Raw genomic sequence first — 24696 nt, 5'->3', positions numbered from 1 at the left:
AACACCAACATCAGCTCGGTCCCTCTGGCTGAGGCTGGGGGAGGCGCGGTCCCTCTGGCTGAGGCTGGGGGAGGCGCGGTCCCTCTGGCTGAGGCTGGGGGAGGCGCGGTCCCTCTGGCTGAGGCTGTGGGAGGCGCGGTCCCTCTGGCTGAGGCTGGGGGAGGCGCGGTCCCTCTGGCTGAGGCTGGGGGAGGCGCGGTCCCTCTGGCTGAGGCTGGGGGAGGCGCGGTCCCTCTGGCTGAACAAAATTCCTTTGTTGGTGTTTTTCTAAGTGGAATAATTTCTTCAGAAAACAGGAATAAAAGATCAATGCAATACATTTTTTTCAGATAAAATTAATAACTTATCAAATTCAAATTAACAGTAAGGGTTTACCGTGGTTTTCCTGTTGGTAACACAGCTTTCTTTCTAGTGTTATTCTCTTGGGGAACAAGGCCCAATGAATACAGAATTTTTGGAGCACCAGGCAGTTCAGCTAGTCTGCAATGACATAGCAAACCAAACACTGGATCAGCACTTTACATACCAGTAGCAGACAATTAAACCCAAATAACCAATTCAAACGTCTTACTTCTTCCGTGTTTCAGGTTTTGAAAAGACACGTGGCACCTCATCTTCATCTTCACCAGGGAAGAGAATGTTCTTAGGTCTAATTAAATACTTCATGTTATTAAAATTTTAAATGCACATAAATACAGGCATATAATATTGGTGTTGACAAATTATTAACGTTGACGTCACCGACTATGTCCACTAGACGTGGCAGCTCTAAACAGAGCCAAAAGTGAGTAGCACCATTACTCAGTTGGCACATTTAAATTAGACAAAGTACAAAATATTCTCCTGCTTTGACATTGAAGTCATCCACCGGCTGCGACCAGTATGATGTATTGAAATACCATTGAGTGGTATTGGTGCGAAGTATCGGCCCGATACCCAATAATGGTATCGGTGCAACCCTAGCTGAAACACAACTGGATACATTGCAATAATGTGACTCATACATTCTTTCCACAGAAATACTGTATTTACATGTGATTGTGTTTACTTGTGCCTATATACACATTCACCAAAGACTAGTCTCAACATGTACCAGAATCCACACAATTGTACTTACTTGATGTGAATATGACTCAGACCCTATATGGCTTCCATCCTGCTCCACGGTTCTCCTGGCTTTTTGTTGCTTTTACAACATCCACTTTGTTTGGTGGCCACATGCATCGATCTCCGTTTATCCACTTCGATGGCTCCACTTCCACTTCATTTGTCTTATCAAAAATTACAATGTGATACATTGCCTGTATAAAATATGAAGACTTTTGGTCATTTTCACCTTACTGTAATTTATCTATAAAGAACTGGAGAGCGCAGGAGCAATATGAGAAGACACTAAAACACTGTATCTGGTGAGAAAGGTGCTACTACACTCTCAACAAGAGCAATAATTTATACACAACAGAACAATGCCATTCAAATTGGAGGGTGGGGGTGAGGGTTCGTCAATTCAGAAATTCCAGTACAGACATTCATTTGAATGTATCAGGGGCACAACAACAAAGTCATCATAGTATGGCAATCTGATGTACTTTTGAACACCTTCCTCCACCTGAAAGCACTTCACATTCTTAGACAGGTTAGAAACTTTGTATATTCCTAACTCTCTGGAATCAACTGGATATACAAAGAAGGGTTCCTTGCATCTGTATTCTTTGCCTGCAATGTATTCTATACCTCTATCAATAAAAAAGTTTTCTACCAAAACCACTTCATTCCCAATTTTAATGCATGAATCTCTCCTTGAATGTTTGACAGTTATACCATCCATACCAACACTTTTAATTGGTGTACGTCTCCACTAATGGACTGTGGCACTGGCCCATATTCATGTTCCAATCTACAGTATACGCTTTATCTGTCTGAGAACAAATATCAGGACTAGAGTCGACACCATCCTTTTCAGACAACCTGCGGATCACTTGAGTCAGGGCTTTGCATGGCCCCCTAACCATTTTTTTAAGTTGCCCCATGAAATTTTCATATGGAAAACCTGAAATGAGATCCAGATTGCCATGCAATTTGACATCCTTGCTAAGGTGCACAAGACCATGTATACTGTAAACTAAAAATTCTTGTCCATAAAGACAGCCAAAGTGTTCAACAAATTAAACCATTAAAGAGTTTGCAAAGTCATCCATTCTAAAACAGTATTCAGAACTCACTAAAATGTACACACCAACAGACAAAAGCATGAAATTGTCATAGATTTGACGCTTCAAAACATCCTTCAGTACAACAGGACCAGTGCACAACAAAAACTGGCGGAGTTCAGTTGCCTTCCATCTGTTTCTCTCAGCCAGTGTACGTGGCCTTCTAGCAAACTGATGGAATATAATCCTTTAAAGCAAGTAGTCTCTCTGAAACCAAAGAAGCCTGGCTAGATGACATACGACAACACAATGGGCCAGGAGGACCCAACCACAAATCAAGTAGACGCCTCATTACCCCCAAGCAAACCAAGTGCATGTAATCATGAGGGAAGGTGGCAACCATGTCAATATCAAGGTTGGAGAAAGGTGAGCGTTCATGGTGGTGGTCCTCATCAGTGGCTTGTCTAAAACATTTGTCTGTTCTTCGCCTTGCACTGACCTCAGGGAATGTCATCCAGCTACCTATTCGAACACCACTTTGATGGCACTTGTCGCACCCATGGTATGCAGTATGTGATTTAACAGCTCTGATAAAGGCTCGGGCTGGGGCATCACACACAACAGAGCTGATATTCAAAACAAATCCACTGCTCAACATTTTTAAGTCATTCACCAGATGTTGCAAATATTCTGACAAAGAATTAGGTTTAGAATTGCCACAAAAAAGGCCAATCACCATTGGGTTCAACTGAACTCCTGCAACATGCCAAGTATTGGCCAAAACTGAATACCAGTGCTCTTAAAAAGTGGAAGACCGCCAAAATTCAGCTGTAGTTTAAAGGAGTGTCTATCTGGCAGAACAGACCACACATTATCCAGAATCATATGAAAAGCATTCAATATTCCAAAATAGTGAAATATTCCACCTGCTAAAGTCTCAATTTTGTATGTTGTTTTTGTTCTGAGCAGTGTTCTTCCATCTTTGGGCAGAAAGGGATGGTGAAGTTTCAGGATGGAGAGCAGGGCAGATAAAGCCATCAAGGAAATGCTAAACTCAATGGCCCAGTCTGCAAGAGAAGCCTTTAAATCAGAAGTGCTTTCACTGCATGCATCTGTGTGATCCATGTCCATCTCATCAGAATCAGCAAACCTATGTTCTGCCTCCATAGTTAGACTAAGTGCACTCTCTTCTTCACTATCAGTGTGCACCGCTTCACACCCACCTGAAACCTCCACATGTCTATCAAAATTCACATTATCCTGGTCATTTTCTAACGATTACACAAGTTTTTGTACCTTTTTCAGTGCTTGTCTTCTCATATTGCTCCGCTCATTGTAAGCCCAGCTCCCTTCCATGTCACTTACACCCCTGTTCTGCTTAAAGTGACAAACCTAAACACAGCCTTTCAAGAAAAATTTGGATTAATTGTAATAATGCAATAATTGATTAATAATGATTCACTTTACAGTTGCCATATTTTATGAAAAATATATCTATTCCTAGCCAGATATATATTACCAGCTAGTTGGGAGTGCGCGTCAACTGCTACCAAACGAGCGGGAACAGGGCACGCTGTTGCCAACTCTTCAGTAAGTAAAGTCGCTATTGGCTGCAAGCTAAAAGTCGCTAAATGACGTATTCGCCTAATGTGAATAAATGATGGCGCAAGCGCGATTCTTTGGACGCGCAGGAGTGACTGCTGCGCGATAGTGGTGTGCGATACTACAAGATTTTGGTATCGATCCGATACCAAGTAAATACAGGGCAAGTATCGCCGAAATGATACCGATATCGATACTTTTTAATAATTAAGGTACATGCATCATCAAATTGCTAAAGCTGAATTAATTTTCATTACATTTAAGTGTTTTTGTGATTTTTTTATTAATTAGTTAAAACCCATAACAGAATTTGGGCAAAGTTTAAAAGTAAATGCACTCTTTTGTAAATCGATACCGCATGAACAACTCACTATCGCTTTAAAAATCAATTGGGTTTATCCTGTCTCGAATTTTCCTACATGGGATTCATTCTTCTGATCCCACCCAACAAAGAAATGCAGTCATGTTTTCAATAAAACTAAAACAGACCTAAACATAAACCTCCACGAGGGGTGGTTTAAATATGACTGATAATCCAGCTTTATACTTGATTTAAATTCACTGGTGCAACAGACTTGAATTTAATCTAGGTTTGAGTGGAAATTAAACTAAGATTAACAAAGGTTTAGATTTAACCAAGATTAATTGTAAACTAAATTTAAACTAGGTTTAAACTTTGGTGAAACAGGATTAGTAGATAAATCTTGATTTAATCCAGTTTAAAGGTTAAACCATGTTGGTGCAATTCAGCCTTAGGGTTAGTTTAGATTTGGGTCGTGTTCGGTAGATGTGTTTTGTTTATTATTTTGGCCTTAGTCACTCCCGAAGTCCTGTTGCACCAGGTGTTTGTGAAGTGTCCTTGAATAGATATAGAAATCCAAAAAAAGATCCCTTCCTTTCTCGTGTTCTTTTTTACCGTTTGTCTTGTCATTCCCTTACCCTTTCCTTTCTGTTGATCCCTAACCCTAGACTAGGGATCGTAACAATTCGTTTGTTGTTTTCTTATCATTAGGAAGTTAGGCTATACATAATGTTCGGTACATTAGGTGTATCGACAGCAGACTCAGACCTGTCAAGATTTCTGATTTTTTTTTCTTTCAAACTGGTTGATTTCAGGCTATTTTCTTCCATCCTATTAAATGGTTGAAGACAAAAATTCCTCTGTGCCATGTAGCCGTGGTAGAGAAATGCCCTAAAATGGCTAAACTTAAACGTGGATGCGAGAGAAAAGAAGGGGTTTGCGGGAGTATCATTCCAAATGCGTGAGACTTGGCAGGTCTGCAGACTACCTTTGTACTAGGACTTCTGTCTAGTGTTAAGGTTGCCAAGTTTGGTCAGCTGGCTGGAGTTAGACTTTCAATTGGAGACAAGTCTGCACACACATTTACATTAGTGATGGGTCGTTCTTGAACGATTCGTTCATTTTGAACGAATCTTTAATGTGACTCGGGAAGAATGAGTCGTCTCGTGGGAGTGATTCGTTCAGTCGCGGATGCGCATTTGCGCAACTTCCTATGATTTGTGTATTGTAATTATTGATTCACCTGTTTCCAGTCTTCGGGTTTTTCGAGTCGTTCGTTCATCACGTGACAGCCCCATAAGCTTAACCTAGTATGCAGTCTGAGCCGGAAACAGAATTGATTAGTTCATCTCTCGAGTCTTCGGGTTTGAATCGTTCGTTCATCACGTGACAGCCCCATAAGCTTAACCTATGCAGTCTGAGCCGGAAACAGAATTGATTAGTTCATCTCTGGAGTCTTTCGAGTCGTTCGTTCTTTTGTCACGTGACCACTTACCGGCTCAGTACCTCAGTCAAATACTAACGTAAAATTCCATTTGTTGTACGTTGGATCATATTTAGAAATGATAAAATTATCAAAAATATCTAAAACGCATTTTCTTATAAATAAAAATGGTCTGTCAATTTCTGTCACTATGATTTTGTTAGTGTTTCTTGAGGATCTGTGGTGTGTTATTTTATAAATAAATAATCCTGTTATAAATAAATTATTGATTAATTTGTCCTTTCATTGTCTTTGTCTATCAGTAAACAAACACAAGGCTATATAATAAAATAATCCAAGCCTACAACTACAAAGTACTTACAGTTAATAATCGTACACTATTCTATAGCAGTGTTCAATTTTACTCCAATTTTGAGTTTCCTGGTATAATAATTGTTTTTCCTATGCAGACTTAACATATTGATCTAATACTTGTATAAAAAGATTGGTCAAAAAGGACATAATGACAAAGTAAAAGCAAATAACATTTTGAATTTGAATGATTAAGGTTAGTTTAAAATATTAAGGTTATGATAACTTAAACTGTGGCTACTTTATATAAAACTTTCAAAACTCTAGCTCAAAAATTCAGTGAGTTATAGGTGGTAAAGCAAAATGTGTTACAACCATACCCAGTCTCCCCTATCTAACAGTTTTACTACCTTTTAAATAATCGGCAGTCTGCAAACTACTCAAGCGCTTTTGATGTAACTAATTTTAGGTTTATAATGGAATAATATAAATTGGCCGTAAGATTTCTTACGTGAGTCTGAAAGCATGAGTGTCTCGCCAGACGCGTGAGAATTGGCAGCCCTGCGGTGTATGCCACCAGAAACTGCACTAAGCTAGATATATCCTTTATTTGCCGTGTTTCTATTATTTGTAAAAGACATCAACGAGAGAACAGCAGTACAGAAGTGGGATAAAGAGTGATTCAATGTCTCTACCTGGTCTTAAGATATTTAAAACTAGCCTATTTCACTTGCATACTAATTTCAGACACACATACTGTAATGAGTCACTGCCCTTGAGGTATAGGAAGTTACCCAGTCACAACACCGGACTATCTAGCTAATCTAGTTAGCATTGTATCATACAAGTGCCAGATTAAGAAAAATTATTTAAACGAGTACTATATCGATGAGGTCTGCTTCTTTAGCCTAAATGAAGAATACATGCGATAGACATTGCATGGAGTATAAAACAGAATATTAAATGTTGTATTTTTCCCATATAAATGGATTTGTTATTGCAAACAGTTTCTCTAATAACATGAACACGTTTCGGGAGTTTAGTCGGCAAGCGAAGTATTACATTGCAATGCCTGTTGCTCGCAGTAATCCCTTTTCACATTGTGCGTTATGTTAAAATAAACCAATGAAACGTGAACGTGTAAAATACAAGAAGCTGAGTAAGCCAGCAAAAGACGCCATTTTAACACAGGCTGGCACAATGTACCAAACTTTGGGGCTCGACAACGAGTCAGTAACAACTAATACGTCAAACACTGTACAGTAGCTACAGCAAAGCTAAGTAATCGAAATCGTACTTTCAAACAGGGGCGGACCTTACATTTTTAACCAACCAATGTGTACCACTCCCGTCCCCGCCTTTTCGCCATTGGCTCACGCAGATGTCAGTTCGACATTGGTTTTGGAAATAAATGCCACACCCGAGCGCTACATGTAGTTAAAGTGAAGTTGGTTGAGGTTTTCATAGTAAAGTTTTCGCGGTAGGATTATTCACTATTTGGCCGATCGCAATGAAGTTATATGTGTGGATCTTTTTGCTTGCAGGTTTTGCATTTAGAGCCAGTGCACAAGGTAAGAACTCGAGTTTAGATAATATTTTCTCTTTTTATGTAATCAGCCCAAAATATACTGATTCGTACTCAGGATTTGCCCCAACTAACTAATCTAGACGTATGCAAAGGTGATAAAAGGTTTTGTGGGTTTACGTATGTGATGATGTCCTGTTGCTGTTTACGGAGTTTTCAAACGTGGATGTGGGCGGTTCGCTCGCGCAGATGGTCATCGCGAATAGTCCCTTACATACAACCTTAGAATCGTTGCATACAATTTTCTAAGCAGTAAATATGAAAAAATGTGGAGTAAAAATGATAAAGCGCTGTAATAAAAAGCAAAGAACGGGACAGAAGTTATTTCTATTTGTTGCAATTAGTTTCTTTCTCTGAAATTTTCAAGGCTCCACTGTTATGAAGAGTGGGGTTTAGATGGTATTTTAATGTTCAAATAGGATACGAAATATTCCTGCTGTCCAACCTAATTCTCTGAGACAAATATTTAATTGTATTTCGAAAATCATAAACTAATTCTAAACATGCAGACTGACACCGCTTATCGCTTTTGTCGATTTCTTAAGGGTATGGAATAATGATTAAAAAAACACGGAATTAGTGCATGGAAAGATTGAAACATTTAGGCCCAAGAAGAAGTTTCAGTAATTAAATCCAGGCCGTAAGAGGACTCCACCCGTCCGGGAGGTTCACCGTAGTTCTGCAAACTCTCATGCGATGTTTGTGAGTCATCGCTGGGCATGACCGTGCAGTGAGGTGTGGTTTAAACCCCCTCCGGCACTTCGCTGGGCATGATCGTGCAGTGAGGTGTGGTTAAACCCCCTCCGGCAATGCCGGTGTTCTGTTGAGTTGAGCTACTTTGTCGAGTTAGGCTACCGTAGTGCTAATCGACAGCCCTAACCCTAACCCAAACCCCTAAAACCTAACCCCAATCCTAAAACGGTGGAACTGCACATGCGCAGAAAGGCTCGATAGGTAGCTCAACTCGACAGAACACCGGCAATTTCTGCTGCGTGGCTGGGGAATCTGGATGGATTCAGCGCTCAGTGGCAGGAAACCACCAAATGTAAAGTGGCTGTCTAGCACTGTACCTTGCGGGGGGTAGAACCTGATGCTGCGTTAAAAGTCAATAGAAGTATTTGAACACGTGGAAATTTCTATAGTTCCACCATGATAGTGTATCTGCAGTTGTTCTGTACGACTACGTATATTAAGTATTTTTTTAATGTGAGGTGATACGTTATGCTCAAACTTAATAGGGCCATCCGAATTTCTTAACATGGTAATAAACCACGCTACAGTGAAAATGGAGAAAAAAGTATACTGAGGTAGATTCCTTATTTTTCCCCGTTGTTGGAACAGACAAGAACCACAAGATGAGGTTAAACCCTTATTCATGATCGCAAAGAAAACCCGGAAGTGGGGGGAAGGATTGGTTCTGGAGGTCTGATGTGTCAGTCAGACTGGTCTGGAAGTGCCAGTGTGACAGCTCTCAGTTCACTTCTTAGTAAAGGCTTGAAAGCATTGTAGACACACACAGACATGCAGCATTAATATTATATTAATGGATCATTGTATATGCTTACAATTAAAATATAAAATTCCTAACACTGTTGTTATGCCACCGAATTCCAATGATGTTTGCATGAAGTGTTAATTGTCATTGTGGTGGCAGGGCATGGACATAATCATGTGCAAAACAGGAGTTACATGTTTTGCTAAGTCATTTATAAAAAGCTAGTGAAATCCTTACCTTTAGCCCTTACCTAATACATGGACATTGTTATCATCTCTAGTAATGTAACACAACATAATTTGCATTTTAAATTGTTGTAGAGGTACCCAGATTAACATGTTTCCTTTTTCTGTCTGTTGATCAGCTGACAAATTTAAACTTATTTGTGGTAATTGTCTGGTTACTTCATTTTGAGAGCTGCATCTTAACTTCATATGTTAATGTCAGTATGTCAGTGCTTGGTATTTCAGGTATGGCATGGTATTTTCACTGACAAACTTTGTTGGACAAGAACAACTCATACATACATGCAAATAAAACTTGTACAATTACATGTTCAGCACATGGCTTGAAATAGCCCATCAGCTGGAAATGAAATTCAGCAATCTGAGCTTAGTTTGTAGGAAAGTTATAAATATTTCTCAGCATTGGCTTTGGACAAATGTTTCTGATCATCTGACATACTGTATTGAAACATTGAATTGTGTTTCCTCATTCATTTTCATAACAAACAGTAATTAATGATGAAATAAGATAATACTTTATTTTGTGTACAGCTATATAAAGTGCGCAGATCCAAACACTTAAAGTCCAAAGAAAGTACACTTATAACAAGTCTTGTTTGGGAAATTTTTCTTATATTGTATTTTTAAATGCACCTCTAATTTATGAATATTACTCATACGAACACAGTACAGTTAGCATAAATCAGAGGATTATGCACTTTTTAAAGCGGCTTTGAGGGGAAAATGACACTGAATGGGCAGGAGCATGTTCAGCCAGGGGGGGGGCTGCACCACATGGCGCTGGCCACGCCCACTTCCGCCTCTGAAATTTCCCCGCCATTTTGTGAAATATGCAAAACCTACTTTTGCGTATTTGTCTGTGGATTTTTGACTCGGAGACAAGTAACTGGTGACACTTGAATCCTTGTTCCATGGATTATGTACTTTTTGTAGTTGCTTTGAGTGAAAAATGACATTGAATGGGCAGAAATGTCAGCCTGAACAATCAAAGAGGGACAGAAACTGGATGCCAATTTTAACTTTGTGCCTAGGATAGTAGAGGGGTTCACTACAGCTTAAACCTGGTTTAGACTGACCTGTTGTAGTATTTCTCAATCCAGTCCTTGGAGACTCCCAGACAGTCCACATTTTTGTTCCCTCCTATCTCTCTGAACCACCTGAACCAAATAATCAGGCAATTAAGAAAACAAAATACCTGGTATAGCTCCGTTGGGAGCTGGGAGGGAGCAAAGATATGGAGGGTTTGGGGTTCCCCAAGAAATGGGTTGAGAAACATTGCTGTATTCTTATCTCATTTTTGGCAATAGCAGTTCTTAGACAATTGCTTAGCTAAGCGATGCATTCCTAGGGAGACTGTGGCAGAGGCAAGCTTTGACGCCTGGGGGCAGCCTGAGGCAGTTCCCTCCGCAGCTTTTCAGCTGAAGAATTTTGAATCTATAATTTGTGTGACATCAGGCCCAGACTTTATGGACAGACACATTAAGGAAAACCTAGAAGGGATCGGCTCCCTTCTGGATCTGACTGCCTGGAAGTTTAAAATGATCGAAAATACCGATTCTATCGTGTACAAAACAGTTTCAAAACTTTTTTTTTTTTCATGGTATCGATTCTACAGCCTGCACTTCCAGTTCCCTCTCACCACTGAGGTTCGTGGGCTACCAATATGCATGCCTAGACCTGACCGCAGTCTCATGTGTTAGAGCTTTTTCCACTGCACTTAATCGATAAAGAATGCACATGGAGTGGAGCCTGGAAATATTTAGGATTTGTGCCAAATGAAGATGATAAACCATGGGGCACATAAGTCTGTGTGCAAGTTGTACCACTGCATACTAACAAAGGGGGCAAACACAAATTTAGCTAAACATGTAAAGGACCGACACGCAATGCAATGCATAGTGTTTTGAGAGAGGTGTCTTATTTCTGAATTACTGAAATATTAACCTTTATGGGCCTTGTATTAATTAGTATGATCTTTCTGATACAAACTTTCATAGTCGTGCAATTGTTAGAACTGTTTGTGCTTTGAGATACAAGATAAAAAAGGCATGTTAATGTGATGAACACTTTTTTATTACGCATCGTAATAATAAAGTAACGTCTGATTTTTAATAACGTTTATTTACTTACTTTTCATGAATCTCTTAATCCAATTACAGCGTGATTACAATGGCTAATGCTGTAATTTGTTTTGACTGTCAATGCAATATGAAGGTTTTTTTTTTTAAAGTGACACAAATTTATAAAAGATTGTAAAGTCTTTACTGAAAACAAGTGCAATTGAAACTGAGTTTCATTATATACTGTATCAAAAATTGTACTGAATTTCAATACTTTTTTGGTATATCATATATTGTAACAAATACGTTTACACTTGGAAGTAACTTATGTTTCTCTGGCCTCTGTCACATGAAATAATTTGATAGCATGTACTTTTATATTATTATTTTTTTATTTATAGAATTGAATCTTTTGGATGCCTTCGGTGAAGATGGTAAGTATTAGAAATGTTTCCCTGCTTTGGTTCCTCTTTATTGTTGCTTGTAAATAACACCCAGGTTAGTACTTATCATGAGGCTTGTCATGATCATTGTTTTTAATTAATGTGGTATGTGTGCAGATTTTGACAGGAATAGTATGGACAAACGGTGAATAATTTATTTCACTTTCATATTTGAGTTTGTTTGAATATCTACCTTTTAGTATTTGCATTGTTTTGGACAACTCAACTAAATTCAATAACTACACTCCCATTCAAAAGTTTGGGGTCACTTAGAAATTTCCTTATTTTCCATGAAAACAGACATGAAATGAGTTTGAATAGGAAATATAGCTCAGTAAATAGGAAGTAGTCATTGACAAAGTTAGAAACAATCATTTTTCAAATTAATATAATAATTGTGTTCTCCAAACTTTGCTTTTATCAAAGTTAAATCTGATGATATTTCACCCCGGACTTCATTGAGCATCTCCCACAAGTTGGAATGTCTTGATGGGCACTTCTTACATACCATTTGGTCAAGCTGCTCCCAAAACAGCTCAACAGAGTTGACATCCGGTGACTGTGCTGGTCACTCCATTATACACAGAATACCAGCTGACTGCTTCTCTCCTAAATAGTCCTTGCATAGTTTGGAGCTCTGTTTGGGTCATTTTGTCCTGTAGGACAAAATTGGCTCCAATTAAGCGCCGTCCACATGGTACGGCATGGTGTTGCAAAATGGAGTGACAGCCTTCCTTCTTCAAGATCCCTTTACCCTGTACAAATCTCCCACTTTACCATCACCAAAGCAGCCCCAGACCATCACATCGCCTCCACCCTGCTTGACAGATGTCGTCAAACCCTCCTCCATTTTCTTTTCATTTGATCTGCATCTCATGAACGTTCTTTGTGATCCAAACACCTCAAACTTAGATATGTCTATCCATAGCATTTTTTTCAATCTTCTTCTGTCCAGTGTCTGAGTTCATTTGCCCATCTCAGTGTTTTCTATTTATTGGCCATTCTGAGATACGGCTTTTTCTTTGCGATTCTGCCTAGAAGGTCAGCATCCCGGAGTTGCCTCTTCACTGTTGACATTAAGACTGGTCTATTGCGGGTACTATTTCATGAAGCTGCCAGTTGAAGACCTACAGTATAAGGCGTCTGTTTCTCAAACTGCACACTCTAATATATTTACCCTCTCACTCAGTTGTGCCCCGGGGTCTCCCTCTCCTCTTTCTGCTGTGGTTAGAGCCAGTTTGTGTTGCTCTGTGAAGGGAGTAGCACACAACATTACATGAGATCTTCATTTTCCTGGCAATTTCTCGCATGGAATAGCCTTCATTTCTCAGAACAAGAATAGACTGATGAGTTTCAGAAGAAAGTTCTTTGTTTCTGACCCTTTTGAGCTTGTAATCGAACCCACGCTTGCTGATGCTCCAGATACTCAACTAGTCCAATGAACGCCAGTTTTATTGCTTCTTTAATCCTTCGATCACTGTAACCACTTAATCCCAACTGGGGTCACAGGGGGGACTGGAGCCTATCCCGGGAACAAGGGGCACAGGCAGGAACACACGCGGCCAATTCAGGCTCACCAATCAACCTGCCCTGCACGCTTTTAGACCGTGGGAGGAAAACAGAGCCCCCAGCAGAAACCGCCACAAACACAGGAAGAGCATGCAAACTCCACGCAGAAAGAACCTACACCTGACCTCAGGATCAAACCCAGGACCTTCTCACTGTGAGACAGCAGTGCTAACCACTGTGCCACCATGCCATGTTTCTTTAAGCAGCATAACAATTTTCATCTGTGCTAACATAATTGCAAAAGGGTTTTCTAATGATCAATTAACCTTTAAATGATAAACTTGCATTAGCAAAAACAACTTTTCACTGGAACACAGGACTAATTGTTGGTGAAAATGGGCCTCTGTACACATATGTAGATATTCCATTAAAAAACAGCTGTTTCCAGCTATGATGTTAATTTGCAACATTAACAATGTCTACACAGTATTTTTGATCCATCCATCCATCCATCCATCCATCATCTTCCGCTTGTCCGGGGTTCGGGTCGCGGGGGTAGCAGCTTCAGTAGAGGCACCCAGGCCTCCCTCTCCCCAGCTAACCCCACCAGCTCCTCGGGGGGGACACCGAGGCGTTCCCAGGCCAGCCGAGAGATATAATCCCTCCAGCGAGTCCTGGGCCTGCCTCGGGGCCTCCTCCCTGTAGGACAGGCATGGAAAACCTCCCTGGGTACCCGCCCAGGAGGCATCCGCACCAGATGTCCAAACCACCTCAACTGGCTCCTTTCGACGTGAAGAAGCAGCGGTTCTACTCCGAGGCCCTCCCGGATATCCGAACTTCTCACCCTATCCCTAAGGGAGAGCCCAGACACCCCGCGGAGAAACCTCATTTCGGCCGCTTGTATTCGCGATCTCGTTCTTTCGGTCATTACCCATAGCTCATGACCATAGGTGAGGGTAGGGACAAAGATGGACCAATAGATCGAGAGTTTGGCTTTTTGGCTCAGTTCTTTCTTAGCCACGACGGACCGGTTAAGCGCCTGCAGAACTGCAGACGCCGCTCCGATCCGTCTATCCAACTCCCGATCCCGCCTACCCTCACTCGTGAACAAGACCCCGAGATACTTAAACTCCTCCACTTGAGGCAGTACGTCTTCCCCAACCCGAAGAGGGCAAACCACCCGTTTCCGGCTGAGAACCATGGTCTCGGACTTGGAGGTGCTAATCCTCATCCCAGCCGCTTCGCACTCGGCTGCGAACCGCCCCAGTGCCTGCTGGAGATCCCCAGCAGATGAAGCCAACAGGACGACATCGTCTGCAAAAAGCAGCGAGGCAATCCTGAGGTCACCAAACTGGACACCCTCAACGCCTTGGCTGCGCCTAGAAATCCTGTCCATAAATATGATAAACAGGACCGATGACAAAGGGCAGCCCTGGCGGAGCCCAACACGCACCTGGAACTCGTCCGACTTATTGCCGGCAATGCGGACCAAGCTTCTGCTCCGTTCGTACAGGGACCGGATCGCCCACAACAGTGGACCCCGGACCCCATACTCTCGAAGCACCCCCCACAGAGCACCTCGGGGAACCCGGTCGTAAGCCTTTTCCAAATCTACAAAACACATGTAGACTGGATAGGCAAACTCCCAGGCCCCCTCCAGTACCCCTGCAAGGGTATAAAGCTGGTCCAGTGTTCCACGACCAGGACGAAAACCGCATTGTTCCTCCTGAATCCGAGATTCGACTATCGGTCTCACCCTCCTCTCCAGTACAAAATTGCAGTTTCCAAGTATATGACATGTATATTTCTGGACACATTTTCACACATGTCAGTCATTTTTCATTTTCTGATTTATTATGTAGTATTAATTTTTCCACATTCCTTATCAATTTCTTAAACTTGTTGTGCACGCCGACCGGAGAAGCAGGAACAGGGAAGCGAGGAAGTAGGGAACGAGGGATTTATTGTAGGGATACACAAGGCAAAACATAATGACGTACGTAAGACTTCAGTGACCTGACTGGGGAAAACATACCTAACACAGACTTAAATACATTGGACTAATGACAACAATCAGAAACAGTTGGTAAATACGGGGAATCCACACGGGGTTAACGAGGGGGCGTGGCACACGAAAGGAGAGGACAAGCAGCGCAGTACAAAACTGTTCTCATTTATGTCACTTAGCCAGAAATTGACATTCCATTACAATTTGGAATGCAACAGAATGCTCACTTCACAAGTTAATAAGCAGGGAATTTTGGGTGGTTCTGCAATAGGTAGGAGAGTTAAAGCAATTAAGCCAGGTATTGATATTTTTTTCCATGGGTATATTTCTTCTATATACATTTTAAAATTGAGTAATGGCAAAGTCTCTGACCTTTTGATGTACTTGTTAAATGTTCTCTTAAAATCTTCTCCTACAGATGTCACCCCTACACCAAAACCTCCCGCCAAGCCCCCCAAAAAAACTCCCGAAGGTAAGTGTTTTATTCCAAAGCATTTCTTCAAAATCCCTTATCACCTGTAAGCTAAACACACTGAATATGATTGAACTTGACTATGATATTTTTTTCAATTTAGATGAATTGGATCTAAGTGACGCACTTGGTCCTGGTAAAGTTGTGGGTCCCACATGTATAATTGGTTGGGGGTATTTATGTCTGTCTGTCTTTTGGTGTGACACAGCCTTGGAATTGTTTTTGCTAAGCTGCATAAAATGGGTCTTTCTCATGGATTCAATATGCTGGGATCATTCTGCTTGCTTTCCCAATTCCATAGTTCAAAATATTCAATTTTTCCTCTTTAACTGCTACTGTGTTTCTAAATGTGTCGGCAAACATATATATTGTGTGCAAGTTTTTAGAGTTTTTATTGTGACCTGTTCAATTTTAATGACTTGTATGCATTCAATACATTTACTTAATTCATTGTATAATTTCAGGTGATTTATGGAATATGTTACATGAAAGAAAAAGTCCAGGCTAAAGAAAAAAATGCATATTTGTAATAGAAAAAATATAAAACTCTTGAAACTTGTGAAATTAGACAGTACTAATTATTTATTCAATGCTTTTTTGGTTGTCAATTAAAAGAGATACAATTAACAAACCTGTGTTTCTTGATCTGGTCATTCATACCGATAAAGTTATTCTTAAGTCACATGAAAAGTAGTTTTCAGATGGACAGGAACCAGAATGGTTGTCAGGACCAGGATCAAGAAACACCAGTTTAGGGGAGGGATGGTAAGGGGAGTGAGTAAACCTTGAAGAAGGTCTTGCTACTGGCTACAGTCCAGGGCTAAAGTTCCTGCTTTTGATATATGTCATTCACTTCTTATTTCTCTCTTCAGCAGACCCAAAGACTGAAAAACCAAAAATAGTCCGTCCCAATGATGGAGGAACTGGTAAGACAGTGTTGTGTAACGTCTTGTTCCCTTCCCAGCAATACCTACTTTTTTTCTACTTATGCTGAACAGAGATCAGTGAATTTCTTTGTGATATACAGGAGGTGGTACCTTTGGGGATGATGACCTGTTTGATTTGAGTCAAAATGAAGGCTATAAGCCTGATGCAGGCAAAGGAGGTCAAGGTGGAGGTAAGGCCCTGTTGCTCTTTGCTTCACTGTTTTAATGAATGATGCTGATGCAGCTGAAATGTAGGTCTAAGGCAGTGTTTCCCAACGCGGTCCTTGGGGACTCCCAGATAGGTCATGTGACCGGGAGCAGGAAGGGAGCAAAAACGCGGACTGTCTGCGGGTCCCTCAGGACTGAATTCAGAAACACCGGTCTAAGAGAATCTGAATGGAGTTGAGAAGCCCAGAAGCTTAAAACCCAGAATTAAAAACAAATGTGCATTTCTGGAAATTGAAACGAACCATCTGTAGAGCTGAGTTCTTGGTCTGTTTTTGTGCATGGCTAGTATGTGCTTGGTACTCATTTGCTCCATGTCTTCTCTAATTTGCTTCCAGGTCGTATTGCCGACCCCTCCGGAGGTACATATCATTTCAGCTTCTTTGATTTGCTTGGCATCCCTTTTGTGCCTTGATAGACTCTAAACTGCCGTCATTCCTTGTGGTTTTGACTTCCCTGTTTTCCCCTTATTTTAGGGGGTGGAGCTTCCCAGCCTCAGGGTAAGTATAGTTATGCCATTTATTTAATTCTTTGGATTTGGATCAGTGGAAAATTGTATATTTCATTTTGAAGTGAACAGAAAAAAATCTTTCCTTCATGTTCTGTTTTTTTTTTTTGCTTGTTTGGTTATATTTTTGTTTATTTCAACCTTTTGAAATGGTTTGTGGGCCCAGTGTGTTAGGATGCTGGGCCTGAGAAACGGAAGGTTGCTGGTTCAAATCCCAGAGCCAGCAAAGTGATTTCACTTCTGAGCCCTTGAGCAAGGCCCTTAACCCCAATCCAAGGATTCTCTGGCCCTTCCTTTTTTTTTGCTTAAAAAGTGTGCTCCTTTGTCATGAAGTGTCTGCTAAAGAAATGTAATGTGATGTAGTATGCAGATCTTCTTCTGCAGTAATGATGGCTTGGGCTTTTTTGACCGGTTTGTTGTGTTGTGACCGCACACTGTGTTAAGAATGCGTGGTATATAAGTGACCCTTCAGAACTCTCTACCCTGCTCTGAAAATCCCATTGGCATGTAGTGCAAGCTGGGAATACTGACACGTAGACCACTGATTGGGGGGCATTATAAAAATTGTTTTATGGGGGAAGGCAGTGGGGGAGTAGCAGGAAGTTGCACTGGTATTCTGTTGCTATTTACTATTATTTTAGGTTTATGGAACTTCTAAGATTTATGTTATAAGAACTAAAACTATTGTGATCTGGACATGTGCCAATTACAAATAAATAGCAAACACCTCAGTCGTAACAAGCAAAGGTAACTGTGTCTGTGTTTGGATCAGAAACTTCGATCCTGCTTCGAAAATCCCATTGGGATGTAATGCAAACTAGGAATACTGACACGTAGACCACTGATTCTACATTGTAAACTGTTGTCTTTTGCAAAACGGAATTCCTGCAGTAACAATTTTCTAATGCAAATCAGATCACTTGTTGCAATGATCATAACATTGCATTGTATTTATAGTGTGCTGAATGGATAATTGCATCTTCTTATGGAATTTGCATGGTTTTTTTCAGATGGTTCCTTTAGGCATGCATAATATCAGAAAAATTGCAATTTTTGTGAGCAAAAATTATTTAAAAAATTACACAAAGTAAAACCAAATAGAACTTCTCTACCAATAGTCTGTCAAATAAGATGTTGCCGAGAGTAGAACCAACATAAGATAATCAGTGCCAACAAGTTACTTGCTTTTACTCAGTTATCTCTATGGAATGCAAAATATTTCCATACAGAAGAAGGCAAATGTCTTTTGTTGATCATGTCTTATTCGTTCTTCCCCTCTCCGCTTGCGTATGTAAAAATTCTCACAAAAAATACCACACTGTCAATGAGTGAGTTCAACAGCAGTGGCTAGAATGATTATAATTGGCTGAGAGAGTGCATGCAGAGCTCATGCAAAAGTAACACCGCTAAATTTTATACTGTTTTTTTTTTCTTTAATATGTATTATTTAATCTTTTTTATATGCTAGTTAATCTTGACATGAACTAATCTCGACCCAGATGACTGTTGCAGTCCTTGTGATGTGACAACTGCAATGTCGATACTAATGCAGGCCTAGTTGTCTTAGTTATCCTCTAGATTTGTTCCTTTTAGGTCATGCACTGGAGTGTTTCTCAATATACGTACTGGATCGTATTTTTGTTCTCGCGTACCTGCTTTACGTTGTCGTCCATTGCTGAAGACCAGTTTTAATGTTAAGAACCAAAGTACAGAGGATGGTATAAATCCACGGAAATTGTTCTTGCCCCACCTCAAATATCAAGGGTACTTTGGTTGCATCCTCACCAAACGAAACCAATCCCATGATTCATTGCGCCCCAAGTTTGTTCTTGGGAGGCAGGACTGCTCTTGCCGAGACGATAAGTACGGTCTTTGCATTCTTGGTATTGAGTAACACCCCCTTAGTCATGTATGCATGCTCACACACACACACACACACACACACACACACACGCACGTGTAGGGTAAACATATCCTTATGGGGACCGCTCATTCATTTCAATGGGAAAAATGCTAACGCTAACTATGACAACCTTAACCCCTACCCAGCCCTAACCATAACCATAAGTAACCAAACAAAATACAAGAGTTTTTGCATTTTTAGTTTTTTTATAGCAGTCACCGATTTTTATTAAATTGAGTTTAAGGGAAAAAAACGGGTATTTATCACATTGTGGGGACACACACATATACACACACACTGCTGAAGTTCCCACTTGAGGAGGGAAAAGAACTTTATGTTCTCTCTCACTTATTTTTTATCATTCTTGTTTTGGTTTAAGTATGCTTAATTGCATCATTTAATGTTTCATTTTAAACTCAAGATAGTAAATTGTCAATGTGTTTTTCTCTTTTAATATGGACAGACTGCATTGACAGATTTAAAATCTGCTTTGTGCTCTTTTTATTATAGGGAAACAGATGGCTTATGTGATATTCTTTGTTAGAGTACATTTTTGTTTCCGACCTAATGGAAACCAGGAAACCTTGTAATTGGGAAGTTTTCTGATTGTTCTGGAGGAAGGTTTTTCTTTAATGATATTCACAGGTTACAGCGCTGCCTGGAAAAAGACACCTTTTCCTGTTGATTTTTATGTGTGCTCTGATATTTCGGATTATTACAAGTATTGTAGTAATTTAGTTAATTTGATACTCAGATTTTTAGTCTTTAACCTTCACGACGATACATGGCTTAACTGATCCTTTTAACTGGAAGTGACACATGTAATTCTGTGTTCTAAAGGTGTATATTTATAAAATATAGAAAAAGATGAATGGCTAATTGATACCTTAGTTCCACATCTTAGATGGCTAAACCCCTTGTGCTGACTTTGATAACCAGAGTTGGATTTTAATATTATATTTCATAGACATTTGTTAGGTAATGGGTTGCAAAATGCACTACACTTGTGCGTTTACAACCACTCAGGTGGTCGCTCTTCTAAAACTTCTGCAATTCTTTCATTGCAGATTTAGAACTTCTGTGGGACCAGATCCTGAAGCAGCTAAGCCATAGCATGCCAGAGTCCCTTCTTATTTGGATAGACAACTTTAAACAAACAGTTGCGCCTTTGTTAGAACGAATCAAGGAACTCCTTGATATGAGCCAGTGATCAAGATTGTATCTTGTGATATCAGTCGTCTTTGGTTCTGCATTGTCTGGAGTTATTTGTTGACAGTAGGTCACTTATTTGGGGGAGGGGACTAACTATATTATTACTGGACTTTCTTTTAATTCGGAATTTATTTGCTAGTCATTAAACTTGGGGTTTCTTCACATGGAAGCCAAGTGATAAAATCCTAATATGAGGGTTAATGTGACAGCCTTTCTGCAGGTAAAGGGAAAAATAAATATTCCTGTCTCTCTTGGATGGCTTAATGTTATATATTGATAGAGAGGCCTAATGTGAAGTCAAGGACCATAACAGAATAGACCACAAAAATGTAGTTTATATGTTGGGGTTAGTATTTGTCTGGTATCCCACCCACATCTAAGTACGGGTAATTTTACAATTGACAAATTTAGAATTTCTAAGGGAAATCCAATTAAGTAAACAAGAATTTGTGTGTATTGCAAAAATACATATGTTTATGGAATTTCACTTTTAATAGACACATTTTATTATAAATTTACCTGCATTCATATCAATGTTGTAATTAAGACTTTTTTTTCTCCTTTAATAAATTTTCAAATGACTATTCAGTGTCTTAAAGATTAAGGTGTTCGGTACTTAAAAATCAAGTACTTATGTGTAATCATGTATTGTACTCTCAACTGTATGTGTATGGTTTAAACCAGGACTGGACAGTGCTCTGTTCACCAACACACCCTTTATGTTTTACCTGGTATCTCCCTAGAAAGTATTGAGGTATTGAGCGTGTGAGAATGAAGATTGCATGTTTCTCTTTGAAGTGTTTCATAATCTGACATCTTTGATTTAGAACTTTTTTTTTCTGGTTTTTAAATTCTAGCACCTAGATTTTTTCCCCTTGGTTTAAAAGCACCACGATGAAATAAAATATTTTAAAATCATGAAGTCTTTGTCTTTTTCATTTAGCTACTCTGCTTTGCTTCAGTCATCAATGTATAAGCATTGTTTTCATTGTAGTTGTTTTCTGCCTTTCAGAATTTTTTATTTTCATGTTTTTATGGCCTCTTTCAGCCCAGATCACTTTTTGATCTTTTTTTTCTCCCATATTATTCACTATTGTAACTGACTGCTGAACAAGATTATTTTTTAAAGTTTGCGCCCCCTAGTGGAGTGTCTTGTAATGCTGTGATAAAATTTTTAACTATTTATGTATTTTTTTTTTTTTTTTCAGAAAAACCTGGTCAAATTGCTGGTATTGTGAGTGCAATCGGGGTGGCACTGATCGGTGCAGCATCCGGTTACATTGCATATCAGAAAAAGAAACTTTGTTTCAAAATGCAAGGTGGTAAGTTCCTTATGAATTCATCCTCCTCATGAATTTTGGGCCACTGCAGTCATATGTAAAAATATTTTTTTATGTGCTGCTGGTTTCTTTCTGAAATAATAATGATAATTCCCCCCCACCCCACCCCCTAGGTGACCCAGAGAGGGGTGTTAACACCCAGCGTGGGAATCAGTCTGAAAGCAATGGTAGGTCATAATGTTACATGTGTAAATTTCCATAGAATCCCAGAAACTGCCTCAAAATTACTAGCCTTAATGTTCTCTATGTAGTATTGACAACTGTTTTGATGCTTCCATAAAATTCATTATGGAAATATCTCCCCTGCCTTTTGTCATTACAGTTCTCAGCAATCTTCTCAGAATATCTTAATTTCTTTCCTGGTAAGACTACTGGAAGCAACATACAAAACTTCACGTGCTCTAGAAGTGAAACCAAATACTAGGTCATTTTTTTATTTGTTATTGTTTTGTTTTTTGACTATATGATTCTAAATGTCCTAAACAACAACTAGTTTGTTTAAAGTTGTCATGTGTTTTAAGAGTTGTTATGGAAAAAGACAGGTGCTTATTTTTCCTCAAAGAATTGACACAAGCAGTAGTTATGGAATGTTTTGAATGTTTATTTGCAAACTGAAAGGTCATCAAAATTAATTTAAGTATGTTGTCCAATGATGATACTTTGGAAATGAAGTTAGGCTAATAATAATTTTAAAAATGTATATTTTGTATAATTGCACTTTCATGATGTACTTCAGGTTTGTTTTTAAAATGGTGACCATTACACTATTACAACGTGCACATTCATATTATTTTTTTTCTCCCATGCCTTTATCTTGGTACCCTAGGTTAGCAGTCTGTGTGCTGTAAATATTTTTATTCTCTATGTATAATAACAGTTATGTGTCAGAAAAAAATGCATCATTCTAATTCATTGATTTGTATGTGTGATGCAAAAAATGCCTGAATTTTTATTAACAACATTTACATTTAAATCAAGAACCAAAGACAGACCAGCAAAGGTATAAAGCTGAAATTATGTCAGATTTATTCATCTTCTGCATAGAGCTTATATTTCAGTTTGGAATAATCATCTTATTTACCTTTTAAATGCTAAATTTTACATTCTGCATTTTCTTTAAAGGTTATAGTGGTAGATATCACACTTGGCATTCCAATAAGACATATCTTCTATTGTCCAAAACAAAAAACAGACTAAAGGATAATGAAATTCTAATAAACAACTATTTTAAGCAGTGACAATATAATTAATACTAAATGAATATTGGTTGGTACATGTTTACTAATATATTCTGTCCCCTCACATTGTGGACACAGTGGTTTGTTCAGCTCTTCTCTACAGACCAAATAAATGTTTGTTTACGGTCATGTTCTTTTCCAGGGTAGAACCATGTGTAAGAATGAAACCAGGCATGTATCAGTGTTACAGTATTGAAATTGTAACTTCAATTTGTGCAATCATCAACTTAGTCCAAAATATTAAAGGATTATTACAAACCTAAACTGTGTTTTCAATTATTTTAAACAATGACAGTGACTCGGGGTTCCTGTATTCCTGTTGACTTGTACCTGTGGGGTCAGGGGTGTGAATCCTGCCCTTGCTGTGTGTGCAGTTTGCATGTTCTCTGCTGTTATCCAAGTTTCAACCAAGTTGCCTGGTTCCTGTAGTCGAAGCAGCTAAGTGAACTAGGGAGGTCAATTGCCATATGAAAACTGTGCCCTGTTTTGGGCCACATTCAGGCCACCCCAGTGACCCTGTCCAGGTCCTGTTTTGGGCCACATTCAGGCCACTCCAGTGACCCTGTCCAGGTCCTGTTTTGGGCCACATTCAGGCCACTCCAGTGACCCTGTCCAGATCCTGTTTTGGAGCCACATTCAGGCCACTCCAGTGACCCTGTCCAGGTCCTGTTTTGGGCCACATTGAGGCCACTCCAGTGACCCTGTCCAGATCCTGTTTTGGGCCACATTCAGGCCACTCCAGTGACCCTGTCCAGGTCCTGTTTTGGGCCACATTCAGGCCACTCCAGTGACCCTGTCCAGGTCCTGTTTTGGACCCACATTCAGGCCACTCCAGTGACCCTGTCCAGGTCCTGTTTTGGACCCACATTCAGGCCACTCCAGTGACCCTGTCTAGGATAAGTGGTTGGAAGATGGGTGGGTTTCACTGTTAAAATCTGTACTTTATATTAATGTTTCAAAGTGACTGCAAAAGACAAGAAGGTTAATCTGGCACGAGGATTTCAGAGAACTGAATGAATTCTTTGTTAGTGATGTCACTGTTGCTAAGCGCTGGTGTGTGCTTGGCGAGGTTCACTACAGTGATATTTACAGCAGTGGATACCACAGCCAGAGTGCTAACACCTAACAACTGCTGTTTGTTTGGGCTGTGGTGCAAGAATCTCCTGAATTTCTGAGTAATGGGCCAATGGGTGATGACTAATGTCATAGGACAAGATTCCTCAGGCACTGGTGCACGGCCCAGCATGGTGGTGTAGCGCTCACACCTCTGGGACTGGGCTTTGATTTTCCACCCTGGCTCCACGTGTATGGAGTTTGCATATCCTCCCTCTTGTGGGGATTTCCCCCCGCAGTCCAAAAGCATGTGTGCATCAATGGTGTGAGTGTGCTCTGCAGTGGGTCACCACCCTGTCCTGGGTGATTCCCTGCCTTATACCAGTAACTAATTCTAGGACAGTTTCCAGACCCCTGTGTCCTAGCATAGGACTAATGGATATAGAAAATGGATGGATAGCCACTAGTGGGCTGTGGAACTGTGACACGAAAATGTGGTTCAGTGTGTAATGCACCATAACCCCCCATCCCAACATGATGAATCATGAACAGCCAGGCGCTGTGGTTGGAAAGTTTGAGAAAACCTATCGTAGGATTCATATCTGAGGAATGTAACCAATAACTGTGGGACACCTAGTGACACCTGCAAAGAAGAACAAGCCTTATTAAAGTAACAAATCACAGGA

At 39.9% G+C, this 24696-nt stretch overlaps 1 protein-coding gene and 1 long non-coding RNA gene across 6 annotated transcripts; one reads left to right on the top strand and one right to left on the bottom strand.

The window, feature by feature from the left end:
- Nucleotides 1-207: 207 nt before the first annotated feature.
- Nucleotides 208-945, bottom strand: LOC111849074 (uncharacterized). Its single transcript, XR_002839452.2, has 3 exons — nucleotides 572-945; nucleotides 376-480; nucleotides 208-283 (listed from the first exon to the last, which is right to left on the bottom strand). It is a non-coding gene; the product is annotated as an uncharacterized lncRNA (long non-coding RNA).
- Nucleotides 946-7172: 6227 nt separating this feature from the next.
- Nucleotides 7173-23221, top strand: cd99 (CD99 molecule). Of its 5 annotated transcripts, none has more exons than XM_023821601.2 (11): nucleotides 7173-7359; nucleotides 11575-11607; nucleotides 15552-15605; nucleotides 15709-15741; nucleotides 16481-16531; nucleotides 16633-16722; nucleotides 17095-17118; nucleotides 17233-17256; nucleotides 21588-21701; nucleotides 21833-21886; nucleotides 22042-23221. In XM_023821601.2, the coding sequence occupies exons 1-11, from the start codon at nucleotides 7299-7301 to the stop codon at nucleotides 22068-22070; spliced, it is 567 nt and encodes a 188-aa protein (XP_023677369.1). In that variant the 5' UTR covers nucleotides 7173-7298; the 3' UTR covers nucleotides 22071-23221. The 5 variants fall into 5 exon arrangements, with proteins under 5 accessions (XP_023677369.1, XP_023677372.1, XP_072556280.1 ...); XM_023821600.2 differs by having other exon boundaries at nucleotides 7176-7359; nucleotides 16478-16531; XM_072700179.1 differs by lacking the exon at nucleotides 15709-15741 and having other exon boundaries at nucleotides 7174-7359.
- The last annotated feature ends 1475 nt before the right edge of the window (nucleotides 23222-24696 follow it).

Source organism: Paramormyrops kingsleyae, chromosome 16, assembly GCF_048594095.1.
Source record: "Paramormyrops kingsleyae isolate MSU_618 chromosome 16, PKINGS_0.4, whole genome shotgun sequence".
NCBI classification, from domain to species: Eukaryota; Metazoa; Chordata; class Actinopteri; order Osteoglossiformes; family Mormyridae; genus Paramormyrops; species Paramormyrops kingsleyae.
The sequence above is the reverse complement of the archived record's forward strand: the minus strand, read 5'-3'. Positions and strand labels throughout refer to the sequence as shown.